The sequence below is a fragment of the Cornus florida genome, unplaced genomic scaffold (genome assembly GCF_030987335.1).
Source record: "Cornus florida cultivar Cherokee Brave unplaced genomic scaffold, ASM3098733v1 CherokeeBrave_3.0.0_Hap2_Chr04, whole genome shotgun sequence".
NCBI lineage: Eukaryota > Viridiplantae > Streptophyta > Magnoliopsida > Cornales > Cornaceae > Cornus > Cornus florida.
The window spans coordinates 16,481,070-16,497,836 of record NW_026775574.1 but is presented as its reverse complement, the minus strand read 5'-3'; the positions used below and the strand labels follow the sequence as shown (position 1 = coordinate 16,497,836).

Genomic DNA, 16,767 nt, shown 5'->3' with positions numbered 1-16,767 from the left:
TTTTGTTGTCTAACTTGGTCCTCCTTTCATCCGGCACATGCACATGGGCAATGCTCCCAAAAACCCGCAAATGAGAGACACTTGGCTTTCTTCCGCTCCATGTTTCTTGTGGTGTTTTGTTTTGCACACTTCTAGTAGGACACCGGTTGGACAAGTACACCACACAATCAACCGCTTCAGTCCAAAATTCTTTAGGCATTTCCTTGCTTTTCAACATGTTTCGAGCCATATTGAGAATGGTTCTGTTCTTCCTTTCTGCAATTCCATTTTGTTTGGCGATTTCGGGACCGTTAAGGATAGTGAATTCCATTTTCTTCACAAATTTTTTTGAAATTATTTGATGTGGATCGAATAGCCTTTACATCATAGCCACTTTGTTTTTCAACAAGTGCTTTAAATTTCTTAAAAATTCCATACACCTTCGATTTTTGTTTAAGAAAGTACACCCATATTTTTCGGCTAAAATCATCAATGAATAATAAAAAATAATTATTCTTACCAAATGATGATGGAGAAATTGGACCACAAACATCCGAATGGATAAGTTGTAGTGGTGCCGTAGCTCTTGTGGTAGCTTATTTAAAAAAACTTTTCCTTGATTGCTTTCCAACGAGACATCCTTCACATAATTGATTTGGATTGCTAATGAAAGGAAATCCTTTCACCATCTTCTTTTTGGCCAATAATTCTAATCCTCCAAAATTCAAGTGCCCAAGTCTCAAGTGCCAAAGCCAAGTCAAGTCATTAAAACAAGCCTTCAAACATTTAGCCTCTTCGGCTTGAATATTTAGCAAAAACATCTGGTTCTTTGTCATTAGAACCTTGGCAATTAAATTATCCAATGGGTCTCTATTCGAAAGACTACAATCTTTCATGGAAATATTGTAGCCTTTTTCTAAGAGTTGTCCCAAACTCAAAATATTGTTCTTCATATTAGGTACATAATAAACATTAGAGATAAATTGATGATGCCCATTCCTCAAACGAATCAATATTTTACCTTTCCCTCTTAACGGAATTTGTGATAAGTCTCCAAATGTCACCTTGCCATTTATTGATTCATCAATATCAACGAACTTCTCTTTGCTACCACACATATGGTTGCTAGCACCGGTGTCAAGATACCACATTTCTTCTTGATCACTCCTTTCACCTTTGTATGCCAACAACAAAGTTGGTTCCACTTCTTCATCAACAAAATTAGCCTTTTCTTCAATATTTTTAGCAACATTTTTACATTCCGAAGCATAATGACCATCCTTTTGACAATTGTAACATTGAATTTGAGACTTATCATACCTTCTTTCATATGACCTTGAGTAATTTCCTTTACCACGACCTCTTTTTTGTTGTGAGTCATGGATTTTTTTTTCATTGTTGGTTGTGTGTTGACTGCTTCTTTCTCCTCTTTCACGGCCTCTTCCTCTTCCTCGGCCACGTGCATTTCCACGTCCTCGGCCCCTTTGATTTCTTCCATGTTTTTTGTCTCTTTCGTTCAACGAAAACTTTGTTTGTAGCACTTGCTCCAAAGCTTCTTGTTTCTTCACCACCTTTTCTTCATGAGCTTGCAACGATGACCCATGAATTGATCAACAGTCATGGAATCCAAATCCTTTGACTCTTCAATGGCTACAACAATGTAGTTGAATTTGGAATCCAACGACCGAATGATCTTTTCAACGACCCTTGAATCAGTCATGGTGGTTTCGCCATATCTTCTTAGTTAATTTACAATAGCCAGGACCCTCAAAAAATAATCTGAAATTGATTCAGATTCCTTCATATGCAATGCTTCAAATTCACCCCGTAACATTTGGAGGCGAACCTTCTTCACTTTATTAACTCCTTGGAAGGAATTTTGAATAATCTCCCATAGTTGCTTTGCATTTTCTGCACTAGTAACTCTTTGTAGCATTCCATGATCCAAACATTGATGGATGGGCATCACCGCCTTTTGGTCCTTCTTTCTCATGGCTTGTAAAACATCTTTTTCGGCTTGAGACAAAGTTGCCTCATCTTCTGGCTCATCATAACCTTTGGAAACAATTTCCCACACATCTTGTACTCCCAAAATTGCCTTCATACAGATACACCAATTTTCATAGTTATCTTTGGTGAATTGAGACATTTGAAATGGAACCGAATTGTTTGCCATTTCTTCTCTCTCACAAACTAGCTCTGATATCACTTTGTTGGAAATAGTGGCCTAGTTACACACACAACACTATACTATTTGGAAGAGAATAAAATGAAAGAAAACACTTTTTATTTCATTTGATTAAAAATGGGTACAATACATGGGTTTATATAGGCTTCAAAATATAAATGTAAATCAAAATTAACACCCCATTAACATATCATTTAGTAGGCAAAACTCCCACTAACCCACTAACATGACCATTACTAGTTGTAACTCTTATGCCCCCAACTAACTCTAATAAAAAAATTCACATAAATATAAACCACTAAATAAAAAAACACCCATGACTTACAAAAATATTTTAAAATATAATAAAGTTTAATTTCTAACACATGTGTCCAAAACCCATTAAATGTTACCCATGAAAAATAAAACACAAAGAAGAGAAAGTCACTACAGAGATCCAAACACCTGGATATTGCCCACAAAAAAACAAAAACATAAGAAAAGAAACTTGACACCCTTGAGGGGAGAGAAAGGAAGAGATGAGGGTATTTTCGACATGAAGAGCATAACGAGTGGTTGTACCCATCACATGTTGGCTTGAGGGGCATTTTTGACATAAAATGATTAAATAAGAGCAAGGGATAGACACCCGTCCATTTGGTTGACAATTTAACAAAAATGGGGCAGTGTTATAACATTTTTGTAATTGAGGAGTGTTCAATGTTAGTGGAGATTTTTTGTACGATTTTATCCCTTAAAAAAGTTAATGTTGGAGATCAACAAATAATCATTGGGTTAAAAAAGAAGGAAGGTAGAGAAGACAAATAAAATTATAGGCAAATATAAAACTGAGAGAAGAAAATTAGATTAAAAGAAATAGAGAGAGAGGCAAGAAGATGATAAAATAACTTTTTTTTATTAAAATATTATAGATTATACAATTAGATAATACTCTATGTATAATATAACATATGTTATATGATAATGTTGTATAAAATTATTATTTTAAGTCATATTCAATTATCCAGCTAACAAATTATCAAATTCATAACTTCAACACAACCCATCAAATTGAATGTTGGAATCCATATATATCGTTATCATGTTGAACTCATTCGATCATTATGCAGGTGGTTGAGGACACTTAAAATCTCTCAAAAAGACAATTTAAACCCTTATTTTTTGGAATTAAATAATTTCTAAATTGAACAGGTAAATATCCAAGTAAAATGACCAATTTAGCCTCCAGAGATTAACCACTAGGAAGTGGGGTTACTCATGGGTTCGAGCCAAAAAAGAGATCTCTAGCTCGAGGCGGTTCGATGCTCATTGATCACACATCAAATGGGGGTCTCAAAAAGCCTGTGAAATTTTTCTGATTGATTGGTTTGGGAAATTTCTAACACTCACCGATTCTCTCGCTCCTCGTGATGACCGATTTTCCCGCCCATCCGGTCGTACAACACAAAGCTATGGTATGCTATGAACCCTTCTCTTCTCTCTCTCTCTGTTCTTTTTTGTTGTCTGTAATTGGCAAAGCAATCTATCCGTCCCACATTTCAGAGAGTTGGATTACACGCATCTTCAAGTTATTCTTTTGATTTCCTCATCTGGGTAATTTTTATATTTGGCCTTCCTTTATCCTTTGTCGATACAATATATCATTTCTCATTCTATCTCAACTAGGGTTTTCTTTTCATAAAGTGTGTGAATCAGAAATTGTTATTTTTTATGATTTTAAAATTGGGTCGCGTTAATTCTGGTGATTTTTTTATGGGTTCGTACTATATTTCAATGGCCCGTGTTGTTGATGACTCTAATTCTGGTTAATTTTCTGTACTTATTATTGTTATTTTTTTTATGGATTGTACTCATTTTCAAGTTATTGTTTTGATTTCCTTATCTGGGTAATTTTTATATTTAGTGTCACTTTTATCCTTTTTGATTCAATGCTTCATTTCTCATGTTATCTGAACTAGGGTTTTCTTTTCATAAAGTGTGTGCACCAGAAACGGTTGTTTTCTTGTTAATTTTTATGATTTAAAACTGGGTCGCGTTACTTCTGCTGAAATTTTTATGGGTTGTACTATTTTTCAATGACCCATGTTGTTGATGACTCTTATTTTGGTTAATTTTCCGGACTTAATTTTTTTATTTTTTTTATGGGTTGTTCTAATTTTCAAGTTATTCTTTTGATTTCCTCATCTGGGTAATTTTTATATTTAGTGTTCCTTTACCATTTTTGATCCAATACAGCATTTCTCTCATGTTATCTGAACTAGGGTTTTCTTTGAAGAAGTGGTTCGTGTTTATTCTGCTGAATTTTTTATGGGTTGTACTATTTTTCAATGACCCGTGTTGTTGATGACTCTAATTCTGCTTTTTTATTATTTTTTTATACTGATACTTCATGTTTGTGCAGTGTATTTAAAAAGCTTCTTCCAAAATGTTTCTGTTAAAAATGGGATTATAAAATATTGATGAATGTGATGATCTTTTGGCTTGGTTTCAAATTGGTATGGGTGGTTAGAAGGGTGGAAGAAACTAAGTTTGTCAATGAAAATGCAGAATGGGACGGGTCAAGCTAAAGATAAAGAGATTGGAGAATATTAATGGCCGCCAATCAACCTATGCGAAAAGGAAGAATGGAATCATTAAAAAGGCTAATGAGTTGTCCATATTATGTGATATTGACATTGTTCTTATCATGTTTTCGCCAAGTGGCAAGCCTACGATATGTAAAGCAAAGAACAGGTACTCTTTTATCTTTATTTTTAGTTTTACCTGTTCACGCATACAATTTGTATTAGTGAATCTTGAGCCAGCTGATAATCAAGCCTAAAGGAGGCAAAGCATGAGTTTGAGTTTATACGGCATAAAGAATGCTTAGTCATTATGTGAGGACAGATAGCGTGGTATCGAGAAAGCTTAATTATTTTGGGGAGAACCAGTAATGTGGTATAGAGAAATCTAGTCATTTTTCTGAAGAACCATTACGTCATGCTTGTCTCTAAGTTGTTTGTTTGGTCATGTTCCTCAGTTGCACAGCTTATAGTAATCGCATAATTTCTGAGGCAAGTTTAGATTGCCTCATAGGTACTGTCTCAAAGCAGTACATGTTGAAGGACAATGCACAGAGTGAGTAATAAGTTTGAGGAAGCAAGCAAAAAAGGGAGAATTATAAAACCAGATGCAGAATTGTTGTCTTACCATATTAAGAAGTGAGGTTGACAATTGGTCATCATTAACTCTTCATTTGCTACTATCTTTAGCATGTACTCGTAAAATAGATTGCATGCCTGCTTTTCTTCCATTTGGCAAATGATACATGATGTGATTTGAACCTTCAAGTCCTATCCAAAACAAACTTAAGTTATGACTTGTCTAAGATGCCAATAGCAGTATCAGCCTCTTACTTCCCAAAGGGAGGTCAGGAGTTCAAGTCTCAGAAGAGACAAGTGTATGTGAACGCCAACTAGGAAAAAAAAAAAGATGCCAATAGCGCGCTTGCACTCAGATGATTGCAACTTTAAAAAATGCAAACAGTACATAAGTAATGTCTGAAGATCAAGCTTGGAATATAACTGCCTATACAAATTAGGGTAGGGAATAGCATGAGGAAACTTCAAATTGAAAGCTAATAGGATACGAGAGCTAAATTTCTGGCTATGGTAGGTTTCATAAAGTAGTAAAATTAGATGTGTTATCCATGCAAGGATTAGACTCGGGTTCCGTGTCTTAACATTTAATCATAACATCAACTATTAACTTGTCAAAAAAAAAAAAAAAAAGAAAGAAAAGAAAAAAGAAAATGAAGCTATTTTGAAAATTTTATTTTAAAGAAATTTATTCACAAATTTGAGAGCTATATAAGCCTGCTTGAATATAATCTTTAAACACGACTGTCATCTTGCAATAACTAAGAGATTCTCTAACACTTAATATGTGTATACTAGCATTATAGTCAATAAATGTGCCACAATATTTTTATACACTGGCAAACTAATGTTGCCCTTAAAGGCTTTTATGCACATTGGTTACCTAACAATCCTACATTTATGCAGAATCTGCCATAAGAAATAAAGTAAACAAAGGGCACGAGTGTCATTTGCTGGACAATATAATTGCAAAGTAGGTTAGGTAGTGATAGTCATTCACCAATCTGGAAACAATTAATAAGCTAACTCGGGTCCTAAGGCTGTCATTTGCCATGCTATGCTTTCTTTATTTTTTAGTAACTCTATTTGTTAAGTGTCAAATTGATTTGAAGGGAGTGAAGAGGGCATCTACGGTGTCACTATTAAATGATTTAATTTTTAATTTTTGTTTATTTTTATTTTTATTTTTTTACTGTTGCTATCACAATTGTTATTGATACTATAATTATTGATACTGCTATTATACCTAAGCCCTTTTTTCGCCCTTCCTTCCAGTAGTATTGAAGGGGTTATCACAAAGTTTGCACAATTAACTCCACAAGAAAGGGCAAAAAGGTATTACCATTTTTCCCCTTTTGAAGAGTCAAGTATTTTCCCATCTACTATCTGGGTTAAATATAAATTTAGCTGGAACTAAATTGTCTCTTACTATCTGAACAGGAAGTTGGAGAGCCTTGAAGTAAGCTCATCTTGTACAGCCTATTCTTCTCCACTGAATTGTTCAATTTTAATTTTATTTATTTATTTATATGTGCATCACGATCTCTCTTACTCATTTATATAAGTTTTTCTTTTCTCTTCGAGAGTCTAGGCATTAAAGAAAACCTTTAAGAAGTTGGATCATGATGTAAATATACAAGATTTTATTGGTACTAGGTACGTGGCAATTTTGTACAGTTGATGCAACTTCTGAATAGAACATCTTAGGTTGAGTATTTTATCCTGAATATGTTATAATTGTCATTTTGTTTATGCTGCAGTTATCAATCAGTTGAGGTATGCCTGCAAACAGTTTCTACCACTGGTATATTTAATAATTTAAGATTCTTTGGGTCAGGTATTGATAACAGTAATATGTTTTGCATTTCTTAATTTGCTTTGAGCAGGATTTGACCAATAGAACAAAGTTACTCCGAAATCAACTTTCAGAAGTCCAGAACAGACTGAGGTGAAAATCTGGAAATTTTGGTTATGAAGTTGTGTTTTTCAATTTCATGAATCATAGAAGTTGCATTTGATATTCTTGTCTTTATTATGTTACTTATTGAGAGTTTTCTATGAGATCTACTGTTTTATTATCTTTAGGTTCTTATTTGGTCAACTTTTGTGATACAGTCGATGTATACACACACACACGCCAAAAAAAAAATCATGTGAATTTGGAAGTCACAGATAGCATCACCTGATGCATGTAAACTTCTTTTTCTCTTCTGTTCTTATATCTTTTATCAACCCGGGGACTTAAGATGATATATCAAGAATTAGGTGGTGGAATTTAAAAGAGGAGAAATAAAAATATTTTAAGAATAAGATGTAAGAAATTTAGAAGATGTGACTAATAAAATTTTGAATAAGATGTCTGAATGTATTAAAAGAATATCAAAAGAGGTTCTTGGAGAATCAAAGATGGAGAAAAGAGTATCTATAAACTTGCTAAGACCAGGGAGAGAGAGGCTAGAGATTTTAATTGTATTTAGTGTATCATAAGTAAGGATTTAAGGGTCTTCGTGAAAGATGATGAAATTAGAGAAGGAAAGTTACTTTGAGAAGTTACTTGAAAATCATATCAGAGCTTAAATTTAAAAGAAGATGGTAAGTTGGTAACCTAGGGGGATTAATGAAAATTTCCAAGATTGAGTGTGCGAGGCAAAAATGTATTGACTCATTGATAAATGCAGAAGAGCTATAGGACCAAATTACACCCCTATTGAGATTTGAAAGTGTTTAGAAATAATGTTGGATGATTGGTACAAAAGTATTTTAGTACTTACATATTAGGCATCCAAATAATGAGTCATGCTAATAAATTCTGGAGAATGCTTGAACAAGGGACAAGACTGTAAGACATGAAACAACAAGCCAGAAAACCATTTTAGATTTATGTCGAGGAAGTCAACGATGGAAGTTAATTACTTACTGAAAAGACTAACAAAACTTTATAAAGAAAGATAGTCATTTTGTGTTCATAGATTAATGTGGTGTGTTTTAGAAAAGAAATGAGTCATCAATTAATTTATCGGTATGATAAAGGATGTGTGATGAAATATGTCTACAGTTTAACAACTGTGGGAGAAACACGTTGGTTTCCAATTACTTAGGCATACATCTAGGATTATCATTGAGCCCACACATCTGTCTAATTATCTATGAACTAACAAAATACACTTAGGATGAGCTTAGATGGAGTTTGCAATTTACTGATAATATTATTTTAATTGATGAAACTAAAGCAGGGATAAATGTTGAATCAAAGGTCTGGAAGATCTAGATACAATCATACAAGAGGGTTAAGGACAAGTAGGACTAAAACATAGGAAATGTAACTTTAGTAAAAACTAGAAATATGAGTGGCTGAAATGTGAAAGTTGATATGGATGTATGGCAAGATAAGAAAGGAAAAAAATGGAAACAGACACATTCACGTGGTGGTTGAAATAGTCTCCATTTTAAATAAATTGAGAAAGAATTGATGAAGATGATTTAGCCATTTGTAGCCTCATTGTATTGGATACCTATTGTGATAGTTGTGTAAGATGTACTTGTTGCAGATTGGGTTGACCACAAAAATACCCATACTAATGTAGGTGACATTTGGATTAAGCATCAGATTTTTACTGTGTCTCATTGGGTGCTGGGAACAATCCGTGGGTGGGCTAGGTTTCCTTTGAATGATGAGCCACAGTATTGCTCCTAATTCGCTCAAGTAAGCATGCATACACATATTTCCACATTTCAAGGCATTGGGTAGTTAGGTGGAGTCCTTACCTGATAGTTAAATTAAATCTCAAGTCCTCAAGTAAAAGGCCAATAACATATGTCTACCTAACGCCTATCAAAATTGTGTTTCAAGGAGTTTGGGTTTGAGTTGTTTGACAATTGTTTTGTGTTCAAACAAAAAATGGTTCTTGGTATTTAAGCCACACATCCCATTTTCATAAATCAGTTATGTGGCGTCACAATACTGGGGATGAGGTTCGTAATTGATTAGCGTAATTATGACGACTCATTCTTGAAACCGTTGCAATTTTGACTAACTCATGCTTAGTAGGAGAAAGAAAAAGGTGACTCACAAGTTACAACTTGTTTCAGGATTTGTCATTGATCTTTCTCAACTTAGGTTAATATTCTAACAATCTACATGGAGCGGATTAAAGATGCTCAGAATTAGCTAAAAGGTTAATCTCAAAATTAACATGATTGACAGTATTTTCTTTCTTCTCTACTTGTACCCGTAACCACATAGAAATATTGCTCTATCTTTTTCCATAAAATCATAGGTTGCTGTTTTGTTTGGGCTGCAAAATATCATTCTTAATTCTGCTTATTGTAGCAATATTTTATGCCTTTGTTAATCACCATTCTGTACTGATTTCTTTGAATTGTGCAGCTGTTGGACTAACCTAGATAAGATCGACAGCATAGAACAACTAGGGCAAATGGAAGATTCTCTCAGGCAATCACTTAATGAAATTAGAACACGTAAGGTATGTTTTTCATTTTTGTGGTAGTTGAGATTTAACAAAATTTAGGTAATATGCAAAATTTGCATTTACTTGTTGCTCACTTTTATTCTACTAAAGTAATTGTGGTGATTGCATCCGATTACTAATTACCAAATTGGCCTGTGCCCAATTAAGTAGGGTATGCCTCCAAGGTTTAGACTTCACTAATGAAGTTAAATACTTGATCAGGATCCATGTTGGACAAACAAGAATGAGGCACATTGGAAATTGTTTTCATACTGAGTCTGGTTTGAATGAAAAAAAAAAATCATAATGGATTCTGATTATTTATTTTCCTTGAGAATTAGTAGAAGAATAGTGGATCACTTAAAAGACAGTATAGCGTCCATGTTGAACACTATGCTACATAAGATCAACATTTCGCTCTGGATTATAATAAGTAATTTGATAAATCCGACATTTAGACACTCGGATACCCAATCACACACTTAAGAGTCCATGTGTATAAGTAAATCTAGAGACTGAAGCATAGTACCCTAATTCAAAGAGGTCCCTTTCTAATTGCAGAGTCAGAAACTAACAATTTGAAAGTATTTCCCTAAGGCCTAATCTAATCTTAACACAGCAGTTGAAATATTAATCCATACTTAAAAGTACGGTGCATCACAGTTCAGAACCTCATGTGTTTATAATTTATCTTCAAAGCTCTATCTACTTTGTTATGGAAAAATCATCAAGTAACTATTTTTGGCAGGAAAATTTTGGAAAGCAGCCAATTCTGTCTCTAGGATGCACAAATCAGGTGATGAACTTGCTTAACTGGCGCAAGAATATGCTCTCAGTTGGGTTCCCGCAATGTTCTTGGGACTTCCTTTTTTAATCAAAATCAGTTCTATCTTGCAGTTCCAAAATGGGATCCACTTGGGTCATGAGCAGCAGATCCAACCTTTGTCATGGATTCCTAATGATGATAGTCAACAAATGGTTTTAGCCAAGGACACAGGCCTCTTTCCCAAAAGGTGAGTGAGTATTATATTAGGTGTCATATACCTAATATTTAAAGTCATTCTCTCTTTAGAGGTCATTATAAAAATATGTCTTGACCCATGTATAGAGGATGAAACCCTTTTCTCATGAGTGGCATCAAAAGAACAAGAGATGGTTGTGTCTTTTAGTATATAACAGGTTAAGAATTCTCATGGAGCATCAGTAACACTTTTATCAACCTATTTGGTGCTTTTGCCAAAACTAGATTTATAATTCCTTCTTCAAAAACCCGCTCCCAACATATTGTTTTTTGTCCTTCTTCCTGTAGGGATATGGATTGCTCCGCTGGTACTTCCTATGGTGGCTATTCTGGTTACTTTGGCAATGGTGAAAAGGTAGAGATTGCTAGCACTGGACAAGAGAATGGCTTCCTGGATGAGTTGATCAAAACTGAAGCTTTGAGGCTACAAATGTATGCACAATATCCTTACCCACCACACAATTTCAGCTTCCTTTCTGATAAGAAATTCGAACCAGCACAACAGCTGAACCTGCAAGAAAATACCGAGGATTATCGCTTCGATGGAAACTTTGAACCTCCTCGTCAATTTGGGTTTGACACAACCCTTCATAATTCAGCTTCTATATCGGAACCTTGTTCTGTTCCTCTGCTTGATGAGCGTTTATACCCTCAGGTAGGTTTTTTCATCCATCCCGTGTTATTTTTTGTGATAGGGTTTAATCATGTCTGATATCTTTAACTTGTATGCCTGTCTCTTGCAGCAACACTGTACATCACACAACCAAGTCGCCAACGAACTTGGTTATATGCATGTGCAAGCTACTCATCATCAGCCCAACTTAACAAACTGATGTTGCAATGGTTTTCTTAACCATGCAATTTTAGGGGTTGGTCCGGGTGGGGGATATGCACATCATAACTGCAAGGCTCGAAAGCTTGAATGACGGTTGATGATGCCGCCAGAAGGAATGGAGCCGACTTGCTCAGATGAAGCCCAATTTTGTGACATTGAGCCCCCTCTGTATACTATCAGTTGTAAAGTATATCTATAAAAAGCCTCTTCATTTTGGTGCACATCAGTAATGGCGGGAGAAATTGTCGTCCCCCCGTTGCACTTGATAATTCAAGCTGTAAGTTAAAAAATACATACAGTTGGAAAACTTGATTCAGAATCACACATGTTAATACAGTTTCAGAAGGAAGAGAGTTTGGGAGAGCATGGAAAGCTTGATTCAGAATCACTCGTTATTAGGTTATAAATATTGTATTTGTTTGTCACAATTCAGAACTTGCTTGTACAGTATAACTGTGACTCTGATGGAGGATTGGGATGGTGAGTAGGTCACACAATTAATTATTATTATTAAATTTTTTTAAAGTTAAAATAAACACTAACCGATGTGTCATATCACGTTACGTTTTTAGTGGAACTCGAACTCTAAACCTCTTCTTTGAAAAATACCATATCATTCAGGATAAAGGCCCGGTTGTTTATGAAAAAAATAAATTAGAAAATCACTAAATATGGGTAATATTTGTTGGTGGAATCTAGCAATAGATTTTTTATTTATTTTTTATTATTATTTTTGACTTATTAAAACTATTTTTTGTTGTTTTAGAAGATTATGAACCTTCATGCAATCCACTGAAAATGACAAAAATCTTAGTGAGAGACAATGAAACATTGAAATGAAATGTCTTCTTTTACTATGAAGCCAGCACACCAGGCACTGCAAGACAAAGTACAACAGACAAATAATTTCTTGAGTTAACTATATATATATAGTACACAACTTAGTTGCACATACTGCTTTGTAAGACTAAATATTTAATTTTAGGAGAACACTATAAACAAGCTTTCAAGTTTATTCCAAAAGCTTATTGGAATCACCACTCATGAATGATGGTCTTTTGGTTCAACTCCAAAAAAAAATAAAAAAATAAAAAATAAAAAATAAAATCAAGGTTTAATTTGAGAGAAGGTGATATGTATGATAGAGTTTAGAATCTCATTGAGAATTAAATGCAGTCACCATCTATAGAAACACTGACAAAATGAGCATTCAACAGGCATGTGGGATAGGAGACAAATAGTTCAATTTTAATTTTCAAACAATTGTCATAAAGTTGATAATTAAAGAATTTGTTGAATTTTTCTTGATTGTGACACAAGTTGGTTTACGTCCGGAATAGGAACACCTTCATATGCACCATACCAGTTTTGCCCAATTGACATTTGTGTGTACCAGAAATCTAGTAAGTGCCCCATTTGATATGGTTATATTTTAGTTGAAGTATTAAATTTCAGTAGTGGACCTAATTGTTGCACCCTTTCATTGAGAAGTTCAAGTCCACCAAAATCAATACGATTTAATGATTCTGGTATTTTAAATATTTGATTAATACATACATATATATTCACTTTTTTTTTTTTTTTTTTTTTTTTTTTTTTTTTTTTGTGTAATTAATCTTCTATTAGTGGAAATGAACAAGAAAATTTTGAATTATTTTGCTTGTATTCAAACTTGTTTTATAACACTTGTACCTCTCTTAGGAGAGAATTTGGAAAGTTCAACCACCGTAGAGATATTCGGGCAAATTATACTGACTTTCTCCCGAATTTTCGTCAATATATATTGACCTCTCTTTATTTGACAAATTACACTAACCTCCTTTGTCAGATTTGTTTTGTTTTTAATTACGTTTTCGTCCTTATATAAAGATATATATATATATATTGTATTTTATTGCAATAAACATGTCCTCAAAAGATATAATTGGAATTTGACAGTTACAAAATTGCTAACATAAACATTTTTTTGTTGTTGACCATTAACAAAGGGGAGTATATGTTATTTATATACAAATTTCAAGGTAGATAAGTATAATTTGACAAATAAGGAAGGAAGTCAATGGATATTGACGAAACTTCAAAGAAGGTTAGTGTAATTTACCCTTTAAAATATTGCATCTAGCAAGCCTCGAGCACTCGACATAGATCATACTCGAGTTGGGCTTGAATTTTAAGAAATTTACATCTTTGAGATGGGCACTGTCTGAACCAGGCTTTCATGAAAATGTTTCTAGGCCCAAGATTAGCCCAATGAAACCCTTCTAGTTTTGTTGAAACATTTGATGTTATGTAAATCAATCATTGAAGTAGTAGTAAGAAATGAGTAGCAAATATAGTAATAAATAAGCAATCACTTCTCATTACTACTGAAATCGAATCTACAAATTTATAGTCTCATACACAAACCAAACACAACAAACTAAGGACAACATCTTCAGCAGAGAAGATGAATACAGTGACCTTACAAGCACCAAAAACAACAGAAAGGTCCCCAAATGAAAGTAAAAACACCACTAATTACTACTTGGCGGGTGGTAAAAGTCCACCACCTCTGCCACCAATCCTCTGCCTTACAACAGTAGGAAGAAAGAAGGCCTCAAGAATGAAGGGTAGGATACCCTGCAATCAACTAAAAATGAGAGGGGCCATTCAAAATAAGCCCACTTCTCATTTTTGACCCTAGAGGCCAAATTTGACTATATATGGAGTACTACATATTTATATATCTATATATCTATATATATATATAATCTCTACCATACTAAAGAGTCTCATTAATACAAATACTAGCAAACCCTAGCTTAAATAAAGGGTCCTCTAGCGAAACTGTCTTCCACTGAAGGTCTGACCAAAGGACCAGCTAGCTGGGGCAACGTTGTAGGACACCACAGTGCGACCATCACTGGTGGTGACCTTAAATGAGAGGGTCTGTCCGTTGAGTAGGTTGTTGCTCTGCCAGTTTTGGCCCCAGTTCCTTGACATTGGCTGCCAACCAGTCCTTGACCCTTTGATGGCCACAGCATGGACATCCCCAGCACCACCAACATTAGTTATGAGGACCAAGTTGAAGTAGGAGTGCCCATTGATAGTGAACCTTATGCCTCCCCTCCTCCTGCAGGGTACCCTACAAAAATCCCAAGTAAAAAAAATCAATTATTCACTGTCCCTTAAAAATATAAAGTAATCTACAAGGGTACCCCTTTTAAGAGTCCAAAATGAATTTCAAGTTGAAATTTATTTACTCGTGTAGGGGGGACCCTAGCAAGTAGAGAAATTAAACAAAGTAAAAATTACACAACCATGGAGTTTTGTGGTCCATTTTACAGTCACATGGAGTTAAAAGTCATGAAATTTCAGAAAAATGGTTTCCCTTAAAACAAAGGGAACTTTGCTGTTTTGCTTTAACTTTAACTTGAATTTTAAAGGGTACCCAACCCTCCAAAAGCTCAAACAGGAGAGACCATGGTTCAAAGTTTTGGAAACACGCACACACACAGCCATTTTGTGACACAATTAAGGTGACATTTAGCATACCTTCTGTAAGAAACAGGGACAATACCAGCTTTGTATTGGGCAATTCGTTGGAAGACAGGTTGGGAGAGGTCAAAGTGTTGCTGGGGAGGGTTACACCAGCCTCCAGCATTGTTAGGGAGGGCATTGTTTGGTGGGCAGAAATTGGTGGCTGTGACCACAATGGAGCCAGGCAGGCACCATTTACCATCATTCACACACCTAATCTCATAGCAAGACCCGCAGCTCAACCCACTGTTGAACAGAGCTGTGCTCAGAGCTGCTGTGTTTGTTCCATAACCCTGACTATACAAATTTCCATACCCACATGCCCCACCTGCCAAAAATACGGAGAATCAAAATCAGCTCAATGGATCTTCTCCACCAAAAAAACACACACACACATGCAAAAAAACAGAGTAAATTTGCATACCCATTGTCCCAGAGGCATCACCGCCGCCATAGAAGGTGGCATGAGCATTGGTCCACCCTCCATAGCCATGGACAAGTGAAGCCATGGAGAGAAAACCCACCAAGAAAAAACCAAGAAGAGCCATTTTCCTGCACAAACAAGCGTTTTTTTTTTTAGAATTTTTTCTTCAACCCCTTAACTACAAATACATTATTCTATAAAAACCTAGAGAGAGAGGATGGTTAATTACATTGAGAATTGAGCTTGAAACAAAGAGATGGAGAGAGAAAATGAGGAGAGGGAGGGGGAGATGAGTGAAGAAAATGGGGAGGGGTGAGGGGGATTAAATAGAAGTTAGGAGGGAGAGGGGGAAGGGTAGGTCTTTTTGAGCTACACAGTAACAACTAACTGACACTTTTTGGGGGGTGTTGGGAAAAAAAACCGGTTAGGGTTTTAATGGTCAGGTTGGGTGAAATTGAAAAACAAAAAGCACACACACCACACCACAATAGGGAGTGAATTTATTTATTTTTTATTTTTATTTTTTTTTTGTGGGTTCAAAGTTTGAAACTGTATATGGCTTTTTGGAGGTTTCCTGGTGGGAAAATCCCCCCAAATCCAAGTGGGGTCCACTGGGTTTTGCTATCTGGTTTAAACAGTCCCTTACATGCGCACATGCAAGCAACGACTATTTGCCGCAAATACCCCTTCTCTCTCTCTCTCTCTCTCTCTCTACTTTTTCTATACAACTTTTTCTATACATGGAGTAATATTTGTATTTTATGGACTTTACTTTTCTTTGGAATGCTATTTGAAGATTCCCAAAAGGATTGGCTGATGGGTTTTATTTCTTTTGTGTACTAGTTAATGTGTGTTTAAATTACTTTGGGTATTATGTGAATTTTACATTTATTAGATGTTCTCACACTGGCTAAAAGCTGTTAATTTGAGATTCAATTAGCAAGTACCACAACTGCCCAATATTTGTGTGGTAGGGAAGAGAAATGAAAGAATATAACTGCCATATATATATATATATATATATATATATATATATATATTTTCTGATTCCATTACTTATTATACACACCATCACTTGATATGTACACGTGTGAATGGTATGTGCTTGCCTGCATGGGATCAAATGTAATATTCAATTTTATAATGTACTCCTATATATTACTCTAAAATAGAAAGCAATGATATTCACGATCAA

General features: G+C 34.9%; 2 protein-coding genes across 4 annotated transcripts; one reads left to right on the top strand and one right to left on the bottom strand.

Moving 5' to 3' along the window:
• The first annotated feature begins 3,433 nt into the window (after nucleotides 1-3,433).
• On the top strand, nucleotides 3,434-12,144 carry LOC132302865 (agamous-like MADS-box protein AGL30). Of its 2 annotated transcripts, none has more exons than XM_059799855.1 (12): nucleotides 3,434-3,621; nucleotides 4,715-4,900; nucleotides 6,583-6,639; nucleotides 6,745-6,763; nucleotides 6,896-6,960; nucleotides 7,065-7,080; nucleotides 7,191-7,252; nucleotides 9,692-9,788; nucleotides 10,522-10,569; nucleotides 10,671-10,786; nucleotides 11,083-11,449; nucleotides 11,538-12,144. In XM_059799855.1, the coding sequence occupies exons 2-12, from the start codon at nucleotides 4,716-4,718 to the stop codon at nucleotides 11,625-11,627; spliced, it is 1,122 nt and encodes a 373-aa protein (XP_059655838.1). In that variant the 5' UTR covers nucleotides 3,434-3,621; nucleotide 4,715; the 3' UTR covers nucleotides 11,628-12,144. The 2 variants fall into 2 exon arrangements, with proteins under 2 accessions (XP_059655838.1, XP_059655837.1); XM_059799854.1 differs by having other exon boundaries at nucleotides 6,580-6,639.
• Nucleotides 12,145-13,962: 1,818 nt separating this feature from the next.
• LOC132302867 (expansin-A15) lies at nucleotides 13,963-15,907 on the bottom strand. Of its 2 annotated transcripts, XM_059799856.1 has the most exons (4): nucleotides 15,802-15,907; nucleotides 15,573-15,700; nucleotides 15,164-15,476; nucleotides 13,963-14,753 (listed from the first exon to the last, which is right to left on the bottom strand). In XM_059799856.1, coding segments are annotated over exons 1-4 (750 nt in total). In that variant the 5' UTR covers nucleotides 15,804-15,907; the 3' UTR covers nucleotides 13,963-14,446. The 2 variants fall into 2 exon arrangements, with proteins under 2 accessions (XP_059655839.1, XP_059655840.1); XM_059799857.1 differs by having other exon boundaries at nucleotides 15,573-15,873.
• Nucleotides 15,908-16,767: the final 860 nt, after the last annotated feature.

Bases quoted from the DNA above. Each gene is read 5' to 3' on its own strand.
- LOC132302865 (XM_059799854.1), top strand. From the start codon at position 4,716: ATGGGACGGGTCAAGCTAAAGATAAAGAGATTGGAGAATATTAATGGC. The intron at 9,789-10,521 runs GTATGTTTTTCA...TATTTTTGGCAG, and splicing joins ATGAAATTAGAACACGTAAG to GAAAATTTTGGAAAGCAGCC. The intron at 10,787-11,082 runs GTGAGTGAGTAT...TTCTTCCTGTAG, and splicing joins ACAGGCCTCTTTCCCAAAAG to GGATATGGATTGCTCCGCTG.
- LOC132302867 (XM_059799856.1), bottom strand. The intron at 15,477-15,572 runs GTATGCAAATTT...TATTTTTGGCAG, and splicing joins TGATGCCTCTGGGACAATGG to GTGGGGCATGTGGGTATGGA. The intron at 14,754-15,163 runs GTATGCTAAATG...GGATTTTTGTAG, and splicing joins GTCCCTGTTTCTTACAGAAG to GGTACCCTGCAGGAGGAGGG.